General features: G+C 51.8%; 9 protein-coding genes across 9 annotated transcripts; 3 read left to right on the top strand and 6 right to left on the bottom strand.

The window, feature by feature from the left end:
* Positions 1–103: 103 nt before the first annotated feature.
* On the bottom strand, positions 104–873 carry PV05_07538 (uncharacterized protein; the record flags this gene model as incomplete). The annotated part of the gene is made up of 3 exons (XM_013460373.1): positions 104–433; positions 510–632; positions 724–873. The coding sequence occupies 3 exons, from the start codon at positions 871–873 to the stop codon at positions 104–106; spliced, it is 603 nt and encodes a 200-aa protein (XP_013315827.1).
* Positions 874–1,384: 511 nt separating this feature from the next.
* Positions 1,385–1,917, bottom strand: PV05_07537 (uncharacterized protein; the record flags this gene model as incomplete). The annotated part of the gene is made up of 2 exons (XM_013460372.1): positions 1,385–1,467; positions 1,518–1,917. 2 exons carry the CDS (start codon positions 1,915–1,917, stop codon positions 1,385–1,387), a joined length of 483 nt encoding a protein of 160 aa, XP_013315826.1.
* A 383-nt stretch (positions 1,918–2,300) lies between these two features.
* On the bottom strand, positions 2,301–6,817 carry PV05_07536 (uncharacterized protein). The gene has a single exon (XM_013460371.1). The coding sequence runs from the start codon at positions 6,661–6,663 to the stop codon at positions 2,608–2,610; it is 4,056 nt and encodes a 1,351-aa protein (XP_013315825.1). The 5' UTR covers positions 6,664–6,817; the 3' UTR covers positions 2,301–2,607.
* A 671-nt stretch (positions 6,818–7,488) lies between these two features.
* Positions 7,489–10,123, bottom strand: PV05_07535 (uncharacterized protein; the record flags this gene model as incomplete). Its single annotated transcript, XM_013460370.1, has 2 exons — positions 7,489–9,920; positions 9,970–10,123. 2 exons carry the CDS (start codon positions 10,121–10,123, stop codon positions 7,489–7,491), a joined length of 2,586 nt encoding a protein of 861 aa, XP_013315824.1.
* Positions 10,124–10,720: 597 nt separating this feature from the next.
* Positions 10,721–13,017, bottom strand: PV05_07534 (uncharacterized protein). Its single transcript, XM_013460369.1, has one exon. The coding sequence runs from the start codon at positions 12,906–12,908 to the stop codon at positions 11,448–11,450; it is 1,461 nt and encodes a 486-aa protein (XP_013315823.1). The 5' UTR covers positions 12,909–13,017; the 3' UTR covers positions 10,721–11,447.
* A 316-nt stretch (positions 13,018–13,333) lies between these two features.
* On the top strand, positions 13,334–16,785 carry PV05_07533 (uncharacterized protein). Its single transcript, XM_013460368.1, has 2 exons — positions 13,334–14,339; positions 14,392–16,785. The coding sequence occupies exons 1-2, from the start codon at positions 13,770–13,772 to the stop codon at positions 16,504–16,506; spliced, it is 2,685 nt and encodes an 894-aa protein (XP_013315822.1). The 5' UTR covers positions 13,334–13,769; the 3' UTR covers positions 16,507–16,785.
* Positions 16,786–16,827: 42 nt separating this feature from the next.
* Positions 16,828–18,683, top strand: PV05_07532 (uncharacterized protein). Its single transcript, XM_013460367.1, has 4 exons — positions 16,828–17,034; positions 17,125–17,424; positions 17,576–17,783; positions 17,921–18,683. The coding sequence occupies exons 1-4, from the start codon at positions 16,961–16,963 to the stop codon at positions 18,572–18,574; spliced, it is 1,236 nt and encodes a 411-aa protein (XP_013315821.1). The 5' UTR covers positions 16,828–16,960; the 3' UTR covers positions 18,575–18,683.
* Positions 18,684–18,712: 29 nt separating this feature from the next.
* PV05_07531 (uncharacterized protein) lies at positions 18,713–20,510 on the bottom strand (the record flags this gene model as incomplete). The annotated part of the gene is made up of 2 exons (XM_013460366.1): positions 18,713–19,450; positions 19,527–20,510. The coding sequence occupies 2 exons, from the start codon at positions 20,508–20,510 to the stop codon at positions 18,713–18,715; spliced, it is 1,722 nt and encodes a 573-aa protein (XP_013315820.1).
* A 718-nt stretch (positions 20,511–21,228) lies between these two features.
* Positions 21,229–21,969, top strand: PV05_07530 (uncharacterized protein; the record flags this gene model as incomplete). The annotated part of the gene is made up of 1 exon (XM_013460365.1): positions 21,229–21,969. One exon carries the CDS (start codon positions 21,229–21,231, stop codon positions 21,967–21,969), a length of 741 nt encoding a protein of 246 aa, XP_013315819.1.
* Between the last annotated feature and the right edge of the window lie 273 nt (positions 21,970–22,242).

The raw sequence follows: 22,242 nt of genomic DNA, 5'->3' as shown, positions 1-22,242 counted from the left end.
AGCACAACCGCGACCAAGGCCGATACCGGGTTGTGCATAGATTGGTGGAGTACACTGGGATCAGTCTTCGCGTTTTGGCGAAAAAAGTCTTTGACTGAACGTCTCAAGTCGCGCCTCTCAGGGCCATCAAACCCAGAACCTGCCTCTCCAGACTCCATATCGGATCGAATTCCCGGTCACTTGTGCCGTTGACGGCTTTGCCGTCTTTACTCGAGCTCGTTGGTAAGTTGGCTTTGTACACTTTGCGGATTCGGTCGACGTCGGAGATTTTGCGGAAACTCGCATCATCAAAGTCACATTCCTTCCCCTGGATGTGCGTCGAAAGATGCTGGCTGACGTTCTCGAGGGTGATGTCTGGTGTGGTAGCGACCTTGAGGACGACTAGATTACGGGTCGATTCGCTGACGCCGAAACGTCGGAAGGCTTCGCCGATCTATTGACTGTCAGTCCCGAGGCAATCGTCGACGACCACCACCACGAAAGACAATTTGCCAGGTGATAACACGTACATTGTTGTTCGGGCTCAGACAGAAGACAATTTCAGAATGGATGTTTCGCGACTTGAGACGTTCATTGAGATAGTCGTTCATCGCGCGGAAAGCGGCAGCCAGAACGTGCTTGGTGGACAGAATCTGGAACAGGCCCCATGAGTATAAGAAAGTGTACAAAGGAAAGTGGTAAATGGGAAAGTGGGCAAAAGGGAGAAGGAAAGAGACAACGGACCATGCTCGCATCTATGAACGCATATTCGAACTCGGCGTTGCCGGCCAGGAGTTGTTCTTTGAGGAACGAGGCGTTTTCGACGTCGGTGTACACGGCAACGTGGAGCGCCAGCTCGGGCGGCGTGTGCGCGAGGTGGATTGTTTCAACCATTGCCTCGACTAGTTGATCAAGTCACGGCATTGTTCCGAGTGGGAGATGCAAATGCACGCGAAGAGATGGTAAGGTATGTCGTACGGAGTACAAGGCGAAAAGATATCTGGATCTCGGTGCGAAAAGACGTCGAGATGATAAGTTAAAGCGGCGCCGAACGCTCATGGGTAAAGAACTCGCTCGACCCACGCCGCTTTTAAGTGCCGCTCCACCTTGTTCTTGCTTCCACGGCTCGACGGACAGTGGACGACCACGTAGCGAGCACCCGGGAATAATGAGACATCCGTCAATCCTTCCAGTGCTCACTTTGAGAGTACCAAGATGCCCGTGGGCGCGAGTAGACCTTTTACAGTGGACGATCAGAATACTTCCCATACATACACACATGAAAGACCGCAGAACTTCTACCAGTCGATTCAAGCTACCTGAAAGTCACCAGGACAATCAATAGACACATCTGCCCTTGGGTACTACACCAGGCGGTTGACCACAGACTCTCATCTCCTCGCCATCACCCATTGCCATCATTTTCATCTTCAATGCAAGTCCCATGCAGCTCGTTCCTTCTTGACAAGATATAGATATCGTCCGATCCTAAAAATGTACCCAGCCGGCACTAGATCCTGTGCCATTTACCTCTTTACCTCTGCTGACGGGCACAGTTCTCCGGCTTACGCTTGTAAGTATCTCTCGCTCCTTCTCATCCTTGGCTAGCTCCAACGCCTGATGCATCGGGACGCCACACATCATCCTCGCCATGGTCTCGACCATAATCGCTTTGTTCTCCTCGTTGGACAAGGATCGGACGTGGACGAGACCATCGGCCGGCGGACCATGAGCCATCAGCGCTCCGATCTTTGCAGCTTGCAGGCCATAAGTCGCCATTCTGAAGGTCAACTGCCACGCTGGCACCCCCTTTTCGAGACTGATGTCGTCGAGACTCATACCGTACTGGATGTCCTTCATGACTTGTTCGATCTGTGCGAGGTCGGCACGGCACTTGGCGATCTCGGGGCCGTGCTTGTCTTGCTGTATGGAAGACATTGCGAGTTTCTTTGTGAGATTCTCTGATCCACAGAGTTGTAAGAGATGACTCGATATGTTGGACAAGTCTAGATCTGCTTGAGGAAACCGCGTGATCTTCGTCTTTGGGGACTGGACTCGAAATCACAAACAGCGACTCGTGCTTTTAAACCAATCTAGGAAGGGACAACCGCCTCAAAGCAGTCCCGGAGCTTTCACACAATGCCACATGGTTGTGCCGCCTCAGTGACAAAGAGGTCGTTTGTTTGTGCTATTCACATTGTTATTCACACAAAGCAGGACAATCAGCAGAGGCTGGCGATTCACCTGCGGAGGCAGTCAACCTACACCAGCATATTCATAGTCCGGTCCTGCCTTGTTTATTTGAGTAGAGTCATCAAGTCATTTGGGTATCTCTGCTTTGCTGGCTTTCCATATCAACTACATAAGAAATGCACTCGAAACACTTTTCTGCCGTGGTAGTTCATCCCCATGGTATCATAGCATACACAAGATTCAATCCATCTGAATTACCGCGTGCCGCATGCCACCACAAGCCAACATCAACGACGACTCCATTCGTGTGGATCCAAGCATTAGTCACTCATACAACGCCTAGGTCGCTCACACAGGCCTTTTCTCATGTCCAATACAATGTGCCTCACTGAGACAGTCAGACTCGTGCATCCCCAAGCCTGCAGACGAGGACAATCACTCGTGTTCTGCTTCGTCGAAGTCGGAATCCTTCTCAATGACACCGCTGAACCGTCCAGTCCCTCCTTCAAAGAAACCATCTTCCACGGCACCGAACCGCTCGAGATCATCGCCCCAACCAAAGGTCATGTTCCACGCTTCTTCTAGCACTCTTTTCTCAATCGGATGGACACATTGAGTGAGCTTACCCAGCCAAGGGTATTGATCACCATTCGGCGTGCACGAACTCAGCATGACTCGTCGAGGATGGTCGTCATCGCATTCCTTGCCCGCGAGACGGTTGCCCTGTTGAATGGCAAGTGCACCGACCTCCTCGTCTGAAGTCGAACGCAAAGGTCTCTCGAACTGCGATCTGCGTCGGAGTAGGCCCTTATCCACGGCGGTTTTGTGGTGCCAGACTGCCGAACACTGACTGTATCCTGCGGCGTCCGTCTTTGGCAATGAGATCCTGACGTAACCGCAGCTCTTGAGGACGATCTCCTGGATATGGCCACGGAAAGATCGACCGGGTCTCGGCTCAAACTCGTCGTCAACCAGTCCGGCATCCCACTTGCGGTCGTCCAGTGTGGCACCAGGGGTGATATCGTCTAGAACCTGACACCAGGCAGCACTGTTCGGAAGAGTCTCACGAAGCCATGAAGTCGGTGGAAAGAGACACCGCTGATTGGGACCGTGCGCATACAACTGGCGATCGAGACTAGCATTGTGCAAGGCGGTCATGCTGACAGATTCGAGAGTGAGCGAGTGAAGACTGATGTCTTTACTCTTGTTCATGAATTCTCTCAACATCCAGGGCGTAAACCAACAATTTTCGAATTTGAGGTCACGAACATGGTCAAATTTGGTGATGGAAATAGGCCGATCAGGAAGGTGAAGCCAATCCATAGGATCATCAACGATCGGCGCAGGCAAAACATGCTGATTGCGAGCACACATCCCGACAGCATGTTCTCCTCCTCCAACATAGCCGATTGTCAGTTTGTGAAGACTCTCGATCTTGGTAACGTACAAGCGCAGGAACCGGGTAAATCTCTTGGCGGCTGTCGCAGGGGATATGAGCATGTTCTTAGCATAAGCTCGATCACCAATGACATGTTCTTTTCGCCAATCGGGGCTGATCAATATTTGCAAGTCTTTCAATCGAGGAAGAGATTTCCAAAATTCCCGTTGTTCCAGAGATGGTAGGAGGCCGGAGGACAATTTACTAATTCTGAGGGTGTTAATGGTCGTAAAGTTCTGTTTGTTGGTGATGATGGCTGTGGTATAGGCAGACAAGAAGGCGCGCTGCGCCCAGACGGTTTCCATCAACCACTGAGCTTGTGATTCGGTCAACGCGCCAGGAAGCAATGGGGAGCAAGCGGGATTCGCAGTTTTGTCGAATATGGGTCTGTTGTGGCCTCCAGCCTCGGCGGCAAGATTATAACCACCAAAGATCAATGGCCATTGTGCCTCATGGTCATTCGACTGAGGAGCTCGATCCATCGTACCGACTCCAGCATAGTACTCGTCCTCTGTAGACTGATCGAATGCAAAGCCACCAATGTGCGCCTCGGGACGAGTGTCAAGCTGGGTTCGTTGCATTCGAAAGCTTTCAATATCACGAGCTTTCAGGTTTTCCAAGAACTGGATCTCATCCGCAGCATATCCTATGTCAGACGAAACTGCGTCCGGAAGGATTCTGGAAGCACGTTCTTTCAGACGTTTTATGGTTTCGTTGATGGTGTTTTGCTGAGCCCATTTGAAATACTGGTTTCGAGCTAGAGTCGTCCAGCTGTCTTCATTGATGAAGGTCTTGCCGAACACTTTGCTTCCTTTCTTGGTGCGTCGGTTGTACAGAGCAAGGTCGGAGATGTCGGGTCCTTCAATCCAGCCATGTCCGCTGTCGATACACAATCCAAGTTCCGAGGCCTTGGTTACGTATTTGAAAGCCTCTCGAAGCAGCGGACGGTTGTGGTCGACCAAATCCTCTAGAGCTTGCAGGGTTGGGTATCGGGGATAGTTTTCTGTCGGCCATGTGAATTTGCCAAACCATGCAACCTGCTCTCTTTCTATGATTTTCTCCTTTGCATTTGTGAGTCCGGCCAGGTCATATTCGAATGCGATGCCAAACTGGTTGATGTCCCCCCCATGTCTCTTTAGCATGGAATTTGACGGAGGCCGCCCAGACCTGCTGTCCCATCCGGTATTATCAACATCGAAAAAGGATTTGCCAAAGTCGATTACCACATTGCGAAACAGGATGGGATCCAAGACCTGGCTAAGTGACCGGTTGACGAGTCGGACGTTCTTGATATCCTGGGAAGATAGGTATGCTGCGATGTCCATCCAATGATCATCGTTGAGGTCAATGAGACTAGACCACTGTTTCTTGGTTTCCTGTTTCAGGCCGGTGGCGTCTTCATCAGCTGTAGACGAAGATGTTAAAGATGAAGGCCGAGGTGTCTGGGCTAGGAACTCAGCGTTGTCCACTGACGAAATGCGAGCGAATTCTCTAATCGAGATGCCCAAGTCGTATGCCATGAGCAGCTGCCTCAAATCTGCTGAACCGGTGACTTCCTGTACAGCACGGAAGAAATCTCTCTTCTCATCGTCAGGAAGCTGTTCCGGAACAATATCCTGGTAGACGAAACGAGACAGACCCGGATGGGCTTCAGTGTCGTCCTCTAGTGGCGCGCCAGTGGTCAGTGCTCCTGCCGAGGAAGCATCCCTAGAACTACGCATGCCCGAAAAGAAGCCCTCGACGAGATCTGATACTTCATAGTTGGCTAGCAGATGACCCTGGCTACTTGTTTCTGCGTTCCGGAGACGCTGCTCCTGTGGCTCAATGTTTTTGGACCGAATCGATTTCGGAGGGGAAAAGTGACTTGATCGCCGCCGCGGTCCACCGATGCCTCCAAAAGAAGGCAAAGCTGGCTGCGAAAGCCGGTCAACACCATCAGGATTGGACGAGCTTCCACTCTCAGGGGCATCGGGGAGTGAAGTGGAAGTCGCGGGGCTATCAAGGATCCATCTCGGCCGAAGCCTGGTGGGTATATGTCTAGTGATGGCTCGAGTATTAGCCAGTGCCGCAGTAGTCGTGTTCCTAACAAGCTGTCTTTTGGCTCTGGTGTGCTCTTCAAACTTAGTCCTCCTGGACGAATCGGTGCCAGTCACGAGAGAGGCTGTAGGCAGACCTTGATTGCTACTGCCACTGGCTTTGCTTTGAACAGCTGGTGGCATACTGGGGCTAGGCATACTGGATGGCGACAAGTTCTCCTTGACCGAGTTCTGGTCGACCTGAGATCTGGCATCAGGTTCGGAGGAGGTACCCCCGACCTCGCCGGCATCCGGACTCGGGCCCATTCTGGCTAGTCGTACCGATCGACGTCGACGAGTATTCAAGAGAGTGCTCATTTGCCGAGTAGTCGAAAGGAGGGACTGACCAGATGCCGGCAGAATACCAACAGAAGGCAATCCATCGTGTCCACCGTGGAGTATACCCACGTTTCTCGTGCCATATGGCTCTTCCTCGTATGCCCAGTCAGTGGCTGCTTGCAAAGAAAGGTCGGCGGCTTTTGGCAAGTCAGACGTGGTAGGAGCGTTCACGGCTGCCTCGTGTTCCGCCGTGGAGTACATGCCGCGAGGATAACTGTTGCAGTTGGTATCCGCCGAAGCAGAAATACCAGCTTGTTCTGCCCCCTTTCCTTTGCCCTTTGCTCTGGATGATGCGAGAAGTAGTTTCAGCTTGTCTATCTCTTGCCGCAGAAATTCTGCCAATGTTCTTGGGCCGAAGTCGGTCGCGAAAGGATATACATCGGAAGGTCCACTGGTGGAACAGTGTCTTGTCGGTAGAGAGTGTCTCGGCGTCGAGGCCTGGGGATTCCGTTCATCTCTGGAGTAGCCGCCATCTGATGATCTGGTGAAGGATACTACATGGACGGGCCTGCCTTGCGGTCGGATTGATGGCAAGGTTTGCGGATGGGTGGATTGAGTTCCTTGCGATGAGGTTGAGACATCGCTGGCATTCTCGCTCTCACCGTCCAAATAAACCCGCTCAGGTCGTCTGAGAGCCATGGCTGTGGACTGCTACGGCGACGGCAACGCCCATATGGCTATGCTGCCGAACACAGCAGATGGTGGTGATGAAAAGAGCGAATGTATCATTCTACTAGAATGGCACTTCTGAAAGTCAGGATATGGGTGTAAATAGCATTGTGTACATGGTGCGGCAGTAATGCAATCAATCCACAGAAACATGGGCGCAGTCAAAAGGTCAAGAGTTTTGGTTTGCTGAACCCCGCAAGCGACCGCCCATCATCGCCTGCCACCATTAAATAACCTTGCGAGCCTGGCACCTGGCCATGCGCTTACTGTTGGTTGGTTCAGCTCCCTGTGGCGCCTAGTTAGTTGGAGAGCCGTGGAGAGCCTACCCACCGACCTACTTTACCTAGGTATGTACTGTATGTTAGTTGCATCCACCAATAGAAGCTGCCAGTCTGAATCAATTCCCCGTAAGCTTGAAACCCCGGGGTCAATTGGACGATCATGATGGAGCGTCACGAGCGTGAAGAAACAAGAAGGGCTTCAATATATGGGTGTCAAGGTGAAAAGCAAGGTTTCATTTGTTTTTGGTTCTCGCTGTCCTAATTACAACACTAACTAGAGCCACCAGCAATAAAGTCGCAAAAAGCGTATGCGTGGGTATTATGCACATGTAGCCTCAACGTTCACATAGTTGAGTGAATCCATCATAAAAACTATGCATGTCATCAATGGATAATTCCGCTCACTCTGACGAGTACCAACCCTCCATCAGTCCAACATAGATGGCCAAAATGGTTTCAAGAAGCCGCTTCCAGGCCATCCCATTTGAAAAAAGGCCTTGTCTCCCATCCGTTCTTATGTTTGGAAAAGCATCAAGGTCTGACCGAACAAGTTGGTGTGGTCCTTCTGGAAAATCTCTGGAGTCCCGTCAACATTGACCATGTTGGTTGACGCCTTGGTTGTCAATCCAAACAGATTCACATTGGTCGAGCACTGGATATCGACCATGTTCTCTTGACAGGATTCAGTGTCAAGACAGGTCTGAATGTAGTTGTCAAAGAAGCTGTAAAGCCCGGCGCCATACATGTAGATATCACTCGAATCGACAATGCGCAAACCCCATGTCTTCTTGCATGATTCTGTGGTGCAGTCGGCAAATGTTGGATCCGTGAAAGCTGCGTTGGGTGGGAATCCTCCATTGAGAGCGTCCGGACTGGCTTGCATGTATGCAGTCTCTGTCTGGATCGCACCCATAAAAATGTCCTGGGCATTCGAGAATTGGTAGTTGTACAGCTGGCTGTGCTCCGAAGAGGTGCCATAGAACCAGCTGGGGCCCTGGCTTTCGACCAGCAGTCCTCGGCCGTTGAAGATGTCGGTTTGGTTGTGTGTGGCGATATCAAGCTCGTGATCAGCAACCCAAAACCACACATTTTCCAGGTACGCAGTTGCTTGCTGAGTGACGTGCATCATCAAAAATGATCCGGCACACTCCGGTTTGAACTGGAACGACCCAGTCACGTTGGCCTGACAAGTGTCCTGCTGCAGCTGAGTACCAGCAGTTCCTCCAACTCTGAAATGGGCGTCCCACATGCCACAGGATCCTTGAGACTCCTCGGCGACATTCCACTCCATCATGATAGCACCCGGCAGAGCGCCCATGGTTTCAAAGATCAGATCCGAAATTTCTACAGAGCCGGTGTCGCCTGGCAAACCGACCTGTAGCACTGGCTTTGGATTATTGATATCAGTGAAAGCGTCACCTTTGGCCATGATCAAAGGCCAAATCTCCCCAGTGATCTTGATGTTTTTGGGAATCTGTAGGGTGTCGGTCACGATGTATGCACCATGGTCGAAGTAGATAATTTGGCCTTCAGTCGCACTGTTGAAGATGCTCTGCAGTGTCGCCGTATCATCAGTAACACCATCTCCTTTCGCCCCAGCAGACTTGACACTGGTGAATGACGACGCAGGGACGTCCTCATATTGAGGCTTGGATCGCTCGAATATTGCGTTACCATTCATGAGAGATGCGGGTAGAGTCGGAGCGGTCAAAGCCTGTTGCACTCGCGATGACTGGAGGGAGACCGGGGAAGTTTGACACACTCTTGACGAGGACGAAGCGGACGCTATTGCAGTCGCTACAGAGTAGTTGGCTACGACTGCAGAATAGTTGCCTACCGCGGTGAAGTTGGGAGGTGCCATTGGCGATGCACTGACGCTGGATGACGGTAGAGCTGAGACTGTTACGGTGGCAGTCGTCATCGATTGGTCCGCTGTTTGGGACAGTGTTACAGTCGTTGTCGTAGTAGACATGGCGCATTCTGATGACGACGAGCTTGGTACAGCTTGTGGTTGTCGTTTGCCATATTGGCTCCCAGCGACAGGTCGATAAGCATCACCTTGACCCCAAGATGCTACGACACTTCCTCCAGCAAGTATTTGGTCGACACCATTTGCACCGACAATGGCCTTCGAAGTGCTGCTGAAGTCGACGTTTTGCAGAGCCAGTGTACCTGCAGTCGTGGGTTGACTTGTTTGGTTATAAGAAGTCTTGATTCCCACAGGGGTGTTTGCCATAACGCTGTCCAGGACAATCACAGATCCAACAGTCTGGTTAACACCATTAGCCAAGTTGGACATATCAATGCCAATGTCGCAACCGTTGATGTTAAGCGATTTGAATGTCCATAGCCAGTTCCAGTTCATGAGAATCGCTGTGTTGCAGTCGTTGAAGGTCATATTCCGAGAGGTGAATTGCTGATTGCCGAGGAAGGCGCCATAGTTTCCGCCGTTGAAAACGAGGTCGGACATGAAGCCGCCAGATCCGTTGTCCATGAAGATACCCTGTTGCTTGTTGGTTGGGCTCTTCGGGGCCATGTTGAAAACGATATTCTGCAGGCTGGTGGCTTGTGCCACTTGCCAGTGAATGCCAGCACCCTGATCCTCAGGCATTTGTGTAGTATCGATGATGAAGTTCCGAATCTGACGATAGAAATTGTTTTGATTGGTGTACCACTGGGCTCCATTTCCTCCAGGAATGTATGGGTCGGTATCGAGAACGGCAAGGCCTTCGAAATTGGCCATGGCCACGATGGTTGGGACGTCCACTGCGTCACCCACGAATTGTGTGTAGTAGTATTGGATGATGGGAGCCGAGACTGCGTATTTTCCGGGTGGGAAGTAGACAATGGCAGGGACAGTGGTCGAGCTGTCGCAGCCTTGGCCACATCTTGCCCCGTCGGTAACGGCATTGTTGATGGCACTTGTATCATCGGTCACACCGTCACCTAACGCGTACTTAGCATCGGAATCCGATTTGTGGACGCCTTCACTCACCAACTGCACCATAGTCTTTCACGTTGCGGAAGATTTTGTAGTTCGGGTCATTGCCGAAAGCTACAGTCCCCTGTCGTTGGATCTGGGCAAGCCAGTACGAGGAGGTTTGTTGCCGTGGTTCCAATGACAGTGGTTGAGGCCGTGGTACAGCCATGGCCAGCCACGGCAAAAGAAGAAAGAGGTAATATGCCAGCATCGTAAATCCTGGCTGAAGCCGCTTCATTTTCGATTTCGTCCGTTTTGGATGAGCCAGAAGCAGTATCGTTGCAAACTAAGCTACAGAAGCTTTAATAGTAACGGTGGCCGGCACCGAACAAACAGATTTTGACGGTGATACTGTGCAAAACTTGTGAGGTGGAAGGGGTGTTATGTCCAAGTCCAAGTTCTCGAGAGATCGGGCCGTGAAAGAGATCCCAGTCAGAAAGCGCGACTGCCGTACCCAACAAACAATAACAACAGGCAGGTATTGAGCAGAGCGAGGAAGGAAGTCACGGGTATCACTTCCGAAGTCACAAGTGACCAACCGTAGTCAGACGACAATCGAAGGCAGGTGCGGTTGAGATGGGGATATCCAAGGCGGCCGACGGGTAAGTAAAGGTATTCTTCAAACGAGTGGAAGTGCGACAACCTCTAGCTGTCTGGGAAGTGAATGACTGGCAGGTGTTGATATCAAGAGCCTGCAAAAAGAATGAAAGGGCGGACAAGGGAATGGAAAAGAGAAGGATGTCTGATGAAAAGTTATATGAACCAACGTAGGTGTGCAGAGAGCAAATCTCCCGCCAGAAAGAGGTGGTTCAATGGGCACACTTACACTGCATCTTCGCTCCCTCTGTCAATTTCAAGCTGCGTTTCCACCTTCATCATTGCTCGTGGACTCTGGTGTCCTTGGAAGAAGAACAAAGAAGGTCAGTAGTTGTCTCTGATCATTCACTTTCGGTGCTGATCCCTTGGGTATCCATTGCTTGTCCTTCGCGCCGCTCCGTTGGCGAGGAGCCGCGTGGCGAGACAGCAGTTCAGAGCTTGCTAGACCTCCTGATTTGGCCGGCATGACAACCAGAAAGGCTCCTTAATCCGCGACTTTCCTTCTAGTCCACTCGTCAATTCTTGCACATCGGAGTATGGCGAAGAATGGAAAGGCCACAGAAATTCAAAGAGCGGACGAGGTTCAAATCTTGACCAAGTTGGCAAACATTGGCGCCCGTCATACATCCGATTGGATCGCGTGGCACACCATGAAACATTCCGAAACTCGTCGCGTTTGACAGCGCAGAGAAGCTGGAGACCAATTTACAGATTTGGTGGCTAAGCGTGGCTGGTCATCCAGCGATTCGTTGTGGCAAGGCTACCACTTGTTGGCACAAACAAGATCTGGACTGGCACATTCAGACGAGGGTACAGGGGCCAGCTGGCAGGACTCGAGGGACACATCCATGGAAAGGAAGGTCATTCATCAACATCACGTTGCAGTATCTCGTCGCTCATTTGACTTGTTTGGTCATTTCCTGTCGAATGACCCGTGCCAGCCGGATCACTGCCTCTTCCAGCACATCAACGTCCTCCCAGGCATAACATAGGCGGAGCTCTTTTGCAAACTTGGTTTCTTCATTTGATTCATCACCCTCCACTTTGAATATTGGCCCAGAACCGATGATCAAATTTTCGGTTGCCAGTGCATCTTTGTGAATCCGCATCGAATTCAGGCATCGAGGCAGAGTCAACCAGATGAAGTATCCACCAGCAATATCTTTGTTTGGCTGAGGCATCGTCAAGCCCAGTGGGAGTAAGTATTTTCCGATGGCATCAATCATGGTGTAATAACGCCGCGCATATGCTGGCTGCAATTCCTGCATGATGTGATTCTGCAATGTGCCTGCTGAGAGAAGTCGGTAGATGAAGGACGCGACAAGATGCGAGGGTGCGCCTCCGGATCGACTTGACCCAGTCTGCGAAATACCATAAGCCAACGCTTCGGTACCTTCGGCCCATCCTGTTCGACAACCTGGTGCAACGATCTTGGAGAAGCTGCCATTGCTCACTGCATGTCCATACGCATCCACGGGACCTCCGTCAAGTTCTCGATCAATATCCACTATTCGTGGTAGAACGGCTCTGTCCATTTTCCGTGGGCTTGCCTTGGGATCAGAAGGCCATTGGAGCATGTCGTAGACATCATCCGTCACTATCAGGGCATCGTATCTTCGAGCAAGTCTTACCAAGCTGTGCCGATGGTGAAGACTCATGATGCGACCCGATGGATTCGAAAACGTGGGTACAGCATAGATGACATGCTTGTAAATCTTCCTCCACGGCTTGGGGGCTTTTAGTCGGGGACTCGTGTTGTTCTCGGCTCGTGCGCGTGCCTCACTCTCTCGCAGGCCTCTTTCAAGGTACTCAAGATCAATTCCCTCTTCATCTTCTGGTATAGCCCTCAAACGGCCATCAAATCCAGAGTCATTGAATATCCTGCAGGCCAGGAAATATGTTGGAGCTACCATCCAAATATTGCGTGTGTAGACTGGATCGGTGAACGTCTGCAAAATACATGCTAGATTTTGACTAGCACCTCCGCTGATGCATATCCTCTCAGTCGGGACTGGCTTGCTAGGTCTGTAAAAGTCCGTCAACCATTTCGCAATTGCTTGTCTTAGCGGCTTATAGCCTTCATCCGGTCCATAGAATAGGACATCCTTGTTATTAGGATTAGATAGGATATGGTCGGAAGCCTTGTCAAGCTGCTGAGGAGGAAGCAGCCCTGGATTGGGCCAGCCTTTGAGCAGGTCGATTTGCCTTGAGCTGAGATTTTGATTTCCACCACTGGTATCCATCTGCGAGGCCAGTCGACGCGTCATGGTGATTGCGAGTACCTCCGATTTTGCCTTCCCGGTCACCTTCGGTCGTAAGGTCGAACTCAACAGTCTCACCGGGTGTGGAGGTATCATTTATACATTGTGGCTCATTGTTTGATAGACGAGACGCTCTCAGGTGAAGGTCAGAATAGTTGTATCTCCGTCAGTGGCCATCCGGCTGACTCAGAGTTTTTACTGTATGTCCATTGTCCAGTCGGTGCGATGAGCAGAGGCGGTTGTGGGTGGGCATTGGCGGGGTGGCGGCTCTGCCGTGCTCTGGTTAGCGGCACTTTAACCTAGGCGTCGGCTACAGGCGATCATGTCCCTGGCTTCAAGGTTTTAACGGTTTTCAGATAAGCCTGCCACGCCTGTCCACAAGATGTCACCCAGTGTTTCTCCTTGACGAAGACGTCAGTGTGGATTGTTGCTGGATAATTTGGTGGAGCGAAAGCCCGCAGTATTGTCCCCGGATGTGAGAGAAGGTCAGAACTGCGGTTCTGGAATTGCGTTGTCCCCTTGCATTTCTTACCTGCGCCCTGGAATCCGCGCGTCGAATGGGCATTGCAGCTTTTTATGGAATCTCAACACCTCCTTGGGGTCTGCTACCATGTCCTGCAGGAAGCCTTCCACGCGGCAAACAGCCCGCAAGGTTGCCAGACTCGGTTCTAAGTGTCGTCCTGCGCCCAAATCGCTTTCTCCGCTAGGCGAGCACTCATTTCTTGCCTGATTTCGACTGACCAGTCTTCACTTACATTCCCTTTGCATATTTCTTACTGTGCGACATTCTTTGAACAATGGTGACACTGCAGAAGTGCATTTTGCGGTCAAGAGATGACTGACACCTCCTGAATTGTGTTTGGTAAAGTGGTGGGCAGTGAACAACCTACTCCAGACTGACTACGCACAAGCAAGAATCCCTCTGCAGGAGGACAGTGACTTCTTGAATTGGACATCATGGCGAAGAGGGTGTCTTCATTGTTCTCGCTATCACTAACACGGGATGACAAGGGTCGTGAACACGAACAGATCTCCCATCCTCCTGGCACTGAATATCTTCACACATCCTCTCACACGACCATTGCAGCTCCTCATAAATTGCATAAATATCATGCTACCACATCCTCCGACATCAATCTCCACGAAGAACTTCCTCCACTTGCCCCTCCTCCTCTTGTTTCTGACGAAGGAGTATACAGACCACCGAGCAGTCACCGCAGTGGACCAGACAGCAGACTCGGCAGCAGGACGAGCAGCCCGATCAGTCTGAATCGAGTACAGAGTCGCGATGACAGCCGCAGTCGACCCCAATCACCCGCCTTGACGGTGCCATCTGGCGCGGCTTCAATCGGTTCTCCGGGTCGACCTCTTACCCCGACGTCCACTAAAATCAAAAAGAAGAGCTGGGGACCTACAAAGCATGAGCGTCATGGTTATGAAGAGGGACAGCCACAGCCAAAAGCCTGGATTGCTGGACTAAGAGAATTGGTCGCTTACGATCTGACGCCGCTGCTCAATGGCGAAAAGGTAAGGCATTCAATCGTTCGATGTTGAGACTTTGCTAAAACGGACTCGTCAGGTCCCCGAAGTCTGGAACGACGAGGGTGATACGCTAATTTATCTCTATCCGCCATCTTCAGGGAAAGGCCCATGTTTCAAGATTCAGTCTTCTCTCTTGATGGATTCTAGAGCTCTTGTCAACCTGCGATTGGCGTCCCCAACTTCTCCTGTTGACAAGGACGGTGATCTCCAACAACTTCACGCTGCATTCGCCGAACTAACTACCGCGTCAAAAGGAGGTCGTCCTCCATCCCAAGCCAGTTCAACGGCCTCCCGGCCTTCCTTGAACTTTTCCATCCCAAATCTTGTTACTGCGGTCAATGAGCAAAAACACGTGTATGTGCCCTTGGGCTTTGAACGAGATATGTCCCATCCCTGGTCGGAACCACAAGGCGATGATCTGGAATTGCTGGTGTTGTACCGCAATTTCTTTGGATTCCTTGCTGGTGGTGCTCTGGTCGCTACCCCGAGACAGGTGACGCTATTCGCAATCTTCATGGGGATCAGCACGATTCTGAAGAGGTTCTCATTCACGAATCCAGACGGCTCAACCTTCGGAGAAGTTCCGACTACCAGCTTCGCGCGCTACTGTGATGAGCTGAGATTGAGTGACGTTCGCTCCAGCCGAGAAAAGACAATCGAAGCGATTGTTTTGGGGGAGCAGCTCAAATCTTGGCCAATGTACCATGAAGGGTTCACACATGCCGTGGGTAAACTTGCGGATATCAAGGCGCTCAGAAGTCCGAAGTATGAGAAAATCTCGCCGATCACTATGAATCGCTTGGAACGCGCCCAACTCGATCTCGAACAGAGATTACTGAATGTCAGAGGAAAGTTGGAGGACTTCGAGTTTCCATCAATGTTCGCGGGTGTCGCAAATTCCCAAAGCTCAACAGAGGCGAAACTTGTCCGATTCAAGGAATGGAAAGCCGCTTTCGTCGATTTCAGGAAGTTTACGCTGTCTTACTATCGTCGGAGGTATGGAGCTTGGCCACCAAAGGCCTCTTCGAAGAAGAACAACTTTGAAGAGAGCGGTCTGAACAGAGTCTTACTGCAGGAACTTTACAAAGACTTCACCGACCTGTATGATATCCTGGTCGATCGGTCGAGCATCACAACGAGGACTGCCGATATGCCACCCATGGCGGATGACGCTGAGACTAGCGATCTCAATGAATCCATACAGCATGCAATCCGACGTGTTGAAAGTGAATATGACCGAGCCACGCCGCCTGTCGTACCTCCAATGCCCTTTGATACGCCATTACTGCCCCAATTTTCTCACAGCTTCAACCGTACCCACGTGGTCGTTGTGGATAAGACAGCACTACAAATCAAGAAACTGCGCGAAAATGAGGTCAACGAGGTATTGTTAGGCTCGTACAATCGGATGTCGATCAATGCAAGCCCGTGGATCCAAGCCTTCTTCAACTACGAGCGCCGCGCTGGTCATGGAAAATACCTCGAGCAAATTGTCGACGCTCGATGCGGTCATTGGCTGTTCTTGTACGCCGTTTTACAAGCCCTCCCGATGACTATTGTGGACGCCCGAGACCTAAAATACACGGATGGAGTCGAATACTTCTTGTGTGCCGCACCCAGAGGAGGTAGGCCATGGATGAAGGAAGATCAGTCGACATCAAGAACTTGGTACAATGTTCAGAGTGGTGGAGGCCTTGTCACAGCCGATCAGATCGACCATAGCGTGGAAGGGATTTACCGGCGAAGCCATTGCTGGACATCAGCCACAGAATGGAGACAGGCACAGGACGGTGTTGCGCAGCCAATGCAACAGGACCAGGCGGCTGGTCTAGAACCGCAGCCACGAAATCCCCATGCTGCCGCCTCCCCGTACCTCAGCCCGCAACAGTCACCTTATGCCAGTCCACATGCCTCACCGCTCATGAGGCCGCTCTCTCCGGCACACTCCGACACTCGAAGCGTCAGCCATGACAGGACTTCACTCAATCTGGGACTGGAGGCCATGGGGACATCACCATCTCAGCAGGTGCCACGTCCGGCCTCGACGTTTAACCCACCCATCAAATTCGAGGCGGATCCGAACATGACATTCGACGCGATTTTGGGTCCGTCTGACGAACCAAAACCCAAGGGAAAGAAAGGGAAGAAATGATTGTATTACCATTCCGGTTGAGCTTTTGCATAGCGGGATCCGTTTGCCACGGTCGGTGTCTGCGCCATCATTGCATATTTTAGGAAGTAGGCCTGTTCAGAGTAGGCATCTTTGGAGCTGAATGTTGAAAGCAGCGTGCTGAATGAGCTTTTGGATGTGTCCCCCTTCGACAACGACAACTTCGATTGGAGACAAACGTACTGATTGCTGAGCGTATAGCGAATCAAATAGCCCTTACATCCCTTCGAAATAAATCCCTTTATGACGTCAAGTTCAAATGCGGAGACAGCGAGACAGATGCATTTCTACTGTGAAGATCGATATTCCATCTGCTGAGCAGGAAACTGCTTGTATTCCTGGCAACCACTTCTCAGACGGTAATGCTCTTCAACAACTGGCGTAGCCATCCTAAAGACCAACGTTCGTGTGGCTATCCCAACGACGTCCCGAGAACATGGATTCCAAAGAAGATGGCACCGTGGAGAACCCCATCAACAGAGAACCAGACACGCAGCGTTTAGTCCAAAGGTACGTAGTAGTAAACACGCCCCGGAACACGAAAATCAAGGCCCTCCGCCGACTCACTCCTCGGACATGATGGACTAAAAGCGCAATCAGCTTCCTGACACCATCCAAAGACCACGAGTTGTCCAAACCACAAGCATACGACCGCAACCACGGACCAATACAGCACATCGATGCATCGACGCACAAAGTAACGATCAAATCCGACTCGATCCCAACGACCTCGCAAGTCGTACCGAAGAGGCTCGATCTCGTTTTGACCGTGGACGACCTCAGATCCAAGTTCTCACAGCATACAGTGACATGTGCACTTCAATGCGCAGGGAATCGACGACACGAGATGCGGAGCCGCGTAAAGGAGGTGAGCGGGGTGGACTGGGGTGACGGCGCAGTGTAAGTTTCCCATCTTCCCCTTGCTGATCCTCTGCTGGATGACACGAGGCTAGCTGGGGTTTGGTCACTAAGTTACTCCCGGGGGTTCGCATAGTTTTCTCTCGAACAACTATGGTGGAGATATGCTGGGTGCTAGCTGATGGTAAGACAGTATGAACGCCGAATGGACGGGCCCGCTTCTACGAGATGTTCTCACCTCCGCGGGTCTGATCGAGCAGGAGGATGAGAAGGAGTATGAGGGTCTTCATGTCCAGATGGAATGCAATGCAACAAAGGTCCAGGATGACGAGTGGTACGGATCCAGTGTGCCCTTGGCCGTGGCCATGGACAGGGAGAGAGAGGTCATTCTCGCTTTGGAGGTACGTCGGCTTCTTCTTCTTTGCTCTTCTGCACTCCTTGTCTCTTTTCTCCTACCACGTCTCCCCCGGTTAGACTTGATGGTGTTGAGGTTAGGTGGTATCAGGCAACAGAGAGCTGATGGCGCACGGCGACGTAGATGAATGGCACCCTGCTGCCCGCCCGCCACGGTGCGCCGGTCCGGAGTATAATCCCCGGCATCATCGGGGCGCGAAGCGTGAAGTGGCTGGACAAGATCGTCATCTCGCCTCGCGAGTCGCAGAATCACTACCAACAGCACGACTACAAGGTCCTGCCTCCCGAGGCCACGTCGCCTGAAAAGGCAGAGGAGCTGGGCGTGTGGGACAGTACACCTGCGATGCAGGATAATCCGATCAATTCGATCGTTGCCGTTCCAGCCAAGGATGGTGATGAACTGAGAAGGGACGGTCGGGGAAGAGTGAAGATAGCAGGGTATGCGATCCCTCAAGGCAAGGACGGGCCGGTTGAAAAGGTCGAAGTGAGTATTGACGAGGGAAAGAATTGGGTCGGGGCGAGGCTGTTGGATGATGGGGATGAGAATACAACGCATCCGAGCAATATGCACAAGGGCAAGGCCAGGGGAAAGTATAGTTGGGTGCTATGGGAAGTCGAGATCGAAGTTGATGGGCCAAAAGAGGATGTGAATATTTGGAGCAAAGCGACGGACCGCGGTGGCAATACGATGAAGGAAGACCAGCCCGAGGGGGACTGGAATTTGAGAGGTGTTGGGTATAATGCTGTGCAGGGACGGACGGGCGTGAGGATCCTTTGATAGCACAAACGAAGGGGAGAGGAGGCGGAAGCTCAGGACAGGCTTACAGATTGGATGCCGACTTCCACCGATTGTATATTATTGCCTTTTTAAGTCAACCATCCTTTCTACTTCGACAAAGTCTCACAAAAGGGATTTTCACCAGCCAAAGGAGTAAGGCAGTGAATCCTGTCGCGCCGGAACAGCAACGACATCAGACCTCCTGACTGCATTTCTCTCGTAGTTCTCGACCGCGCCAACCTGAATGAACATTGCTCCCTGGGGAAGCACGAACTCCGTCTCGAACCCTTCTTTCTTCACCATTCCCACGGCGTTCATTGTAGCATTGCTCGTTCCAGCATACACGAGCCAGCCTGTGACATCCGTCGCACCATTCCAACTTACATAACCTCTCCACGTCGAATTCCCGGCACACTGATTGAGCGTATCATTAGCCATGGTCCGTGATACGACGAGACTTGGTTTGCTCGCTGGCGTCGCGTGCCATTCCTGCTTGAAGACCCGATAACTGGAGACGAGATCGTCATATCCGAAGGCGGCGGACCAGCGAACATGGCCTTGGGTGTTGCTCGTGCTTTCCTTTGGTCCATATTCTTCGATGACCGCGTAGGCGCCATAGCCCATCAGGACGTTACCGTTAGGTAGGTATTGGAAAGAGCCCTGGGACCAAGCGCCAACAGGATATTGTAGATTCGTGTAGTTAGTATACAACACTGGTGGGGACGATGGGTCTGGTGGGAGCGTGATCAGGAGTGTCAGGCCTGTGCTTGGTTTGATATCCCTTGGAGCGGTGAATTCGTCGTTGTTATTGGCGAACCAATGAATCAGGGCTGCGGAGGAGTTGAGGGTTTCGAGACGGGCATCGTGTTGCCAGGACTGGATGCAGTCAGTACGTTAGCACGTGTGTCCGAGAGAGTGAGTGAGTGGTTGGGGTAGAAGGAGTAGTGTTTACGAAATTTCCACCTTCAGGTAAGGCGCCAAAATCTCCTCCGTTCAGACCATTGATTGCCCAGATGATATTGCCGGCGGGACTGACCAGGAATGTGGCCCAGATGTTGCGGACGTTGATCAAGTAATTGTTGCCTACGAGCTGGATGGAATTGACGTGGAAGGGATCAAAGGGCGTGCTTTGACTAGTCCCGGCGCCACTGAGTTGGAACAGTGTACGATTGAGCGGCAGATGCGCGAGAAGGCTCCATGAGAAGAGCACTTTGCCTGTGATTATGTCGACTTCAAGGGCCAGTGAGTCGAGGAGCCAGCCTTTCGATGGTCCACCTATGCTGGATAGGTCGTACGGAGTCGTGTTGTACGCTGTGATGAGCATCGTGTTTCTATCCGTGATCTTTGACTCGTGGACATCGGCGACACATCTGGCCGTCGCTCCAGGTGGGAGTTTCAGGTTCAGTTGTGGGCACACAGTATGTATAACTGTGTAAGTGCTGTCAAGAATGACAACTTCCCCGTAGCCGTGGCCGATTGCTAGGGAGTAACCGGCCGAGCCTTGTCCGGACCAGTACGTCAGGACCTGTCGTCCGCCAAGGGTCTGGACGAGCAGATTAGAGCTGTCGTGGACGGGTCCGTTCCAGACCAGGTCACCGTCATCTCTCATGATGATCGGGGCTTGTTCCTTTGTGCCTGGGATGCTCGAGCCATAGGAAGGGGTGAGGAAGAGTAAGCCGTCAAACAAGGATTCTTTGGTCCTGTTGATTCGAAGAGCTGGAGGAGTAGCATTGGACGACATGTAAGTCTGCCATGGCCAGACGGTACTTCCGTTGCCATTGTTGGCGATCTGGCGGGAGTTGGCTGAGCAAAGGACCTTGTCTGAGTCAATCTGATGCCTATGTGGACTTGTTGCACCACTAAGTTGAAGTAGACATAACAAAGCAAGATAGGTCAGATACATGTCGGGAATGGGATTGGTAGAGGTTCGCTCCATGGCTGATGAGTCGCCCTATGAAGCACATCTTATACTTACCACAACCTCGGGAAGGCGGGATCAGACGGTCATGCTCAATTTCATGTGTCTTGGTTGCATTCGGCACTCGTCGTGCCATGTTGACAAACGGACTGCATCATGTAGTCGATATTACATGTTCAAGGTAAAGGGTTCACCGCAGGGTTAACATTGACATCAGCGGCATGTACTCGACAGCTGCGAAAGTGGAAGGCTCAAAATCAGAGCCATTTCCTGACGAAGTTGCAGTTTCACGAACACGAATGACCGCATCAGGTACTTACCTAGCCATGTCGTACAAGGCATGATGTTCAACAGACAATGTCGATATCTGGAGTCCGTTAAGGGAAACAGGTCGACTCTTAGCGTGGACTCGGCAAGGCTGCGGATCACTCCCCACGAGGCTGAACGTGCCGAGGCTACGCCGGACAGGTACGACATTTGACGAGTAGTAGTGGTAGGGAACCACTTGTGTTGAACGCGCTGGAGTGTATATCGAGGCACCGGAGACCTTTGTCTTCGATCTTTCTTCGCTTTTGATCAAAGAACTGCTTCGATAGACTGTCTTTATCACAGTGAAGCTGCTGTTTGCAAGAGTTCTGTGCTATTCCTCGAGGCATTGAATAAACACCTTCCCCCGACTCTGGTTTTCCGTCTACCACACACCTGTCCAGCACGACTGGCCCTGCCACAGCCAACTATGTCGCGCTCACCTTCTCCTCCACCAAAAGCCTCGATCGACCGCCAGACTACCGCACCCTTCCTCCTGAACTTTTGCTACAGATCCTCTGCCTTTCACAACCTAACAGACTTCCCCGTCCCCACGCCGTCGAATCCACATCCTCATCTTCCTGCCCATGTACAGATCTACACATGGATGAGCTGTACGCTACGGGAACTTGCACACCTGCTGACACAAGCCCTTCCACACATCTTGCCCGATCCCAGCATTGGCACGAGGTTGAGCTTTAGGCTAGTTTATCCCGATGTCCATGCAGCCCGAGGTGGAGGCAGACTAGAGCCCGAGGGAAGGGGACGATATTTGAGCAAAGAGATAGGAAGTGTCGTCATCTCAGCTCCGGACTCTTCAAACGGCGAAGGATTACCCAGACTCGAAGGAGAAGATGCCGATAAGACGCTCGAGGAAGCCCGATTTGTGATCGGCGATTTCGTCGACTGCGCGGTCTTTCCTCCTCTCAGTGACGGCTCAGTCGTCGGTAGAGGCAGCGTCAGCGGGAGAGGTGCGCCTCGGGAAAATGGCTACGGCCGTGTAAGAGGAGGCGGCTACGGGATGGGCAGTAGAGGAGGCTTTAATGGCTACAACTCAAGAGGTGACTTTGGTGGTCCAGCAAGTATACCCAGTGGTGAGTGGAGGAGAGGCGAGAGATTACCAGACTCTGGTGGCTTCCGCGGAGGAAGAGGAGGGAGAAGAGGCTATTGAGATTTCTACAAGGATGAGGTCCGGCAGGCTGTTGTTGCCTTGGTACTTAAAATGGATCGAAGCACGGTACGAATTGGTTCTCCGGTTCCGGCCCCCAGAGTACTGGATTGAGCTTCACCGGACGGCAAGCGGTCCTCGGTCTGGCCATACCAAAGGATTCACAAGTCTCATCAGCTGCAAACACATTGCGTGTGTATATGACGACTCAGGCATTTGTCCAAGAAATATTCAGCCCATCCAATTGTCTGATGACCCCCTGATCGATGCCGTTAC

Source organism: Exophiala xenobiotica (assembly GCF_000835505.1).
Source record: "Exophiala xenobiotica strain CBS 118157 unplaced genomic scaffold supercont1.4, whole genome shotgun sequence".
Classification (NCBI taxonomy): domain Eukaryota; kingdom Fungi; phylum Ascomycota; class Eurotiomycetes; order Chaetothyriales; family Herpotrichiellaceae; genus Exophiala; species Exophiala xenobiotica.
This window is presented reverse-complemented; position numbering and strand designations above follow the sequence as displayed.

Coding starts and splice junctions, on each gene's coding strand:
- PV05_07534 (XM_013460369.1), bottom strand. CDS start 12,908: ATGATACCTCCACACCCGGTGAGACTGTTGAGTTCGACCTTACGACCG.
- PV05_07533 (XM_013460368.1), top strand. CDS start 13,770: ATGGCGAAGAGGGTGTCTTCATTGTTCTCGCTATCACTAACACGGGAT. Junction 14,340..14,391: donor CGCTGCTCAATGGCGAAAAG/GTAAGGCATTCA, acceptor CGGACTCGTCAG/GTCCCCGAAGTCTGGAACGA.
- PV05_07532 (XM_013460367.1), top strand. CDS start 16,961: ATGGATTCCAAAGAAGATGGCACCGTGGAGAACCCCATCAACAGAGAA. Junction 17,035..17,124: donor ACGCAGCGTTTAGTCCAAAG/GTACGTAGTAGT, acceptor AAGCGCAATCAG/CTTCCTGACACCATCCAAAG. Junction 17,784..17,920: donor AGGTCATTCTCGCTTTGGAG/GTACGTCGGCTT, acceptor ACGGCGACGTAG/ATGAATGGCACCCTGCTGCC.
- PV05_07536 (XM_013460371.1), bottom strand. CDS start 6,663: ATGGCTCTCAGACGACCTGAGCGGGTTTATTTGGACGGTGAGAGCGAG.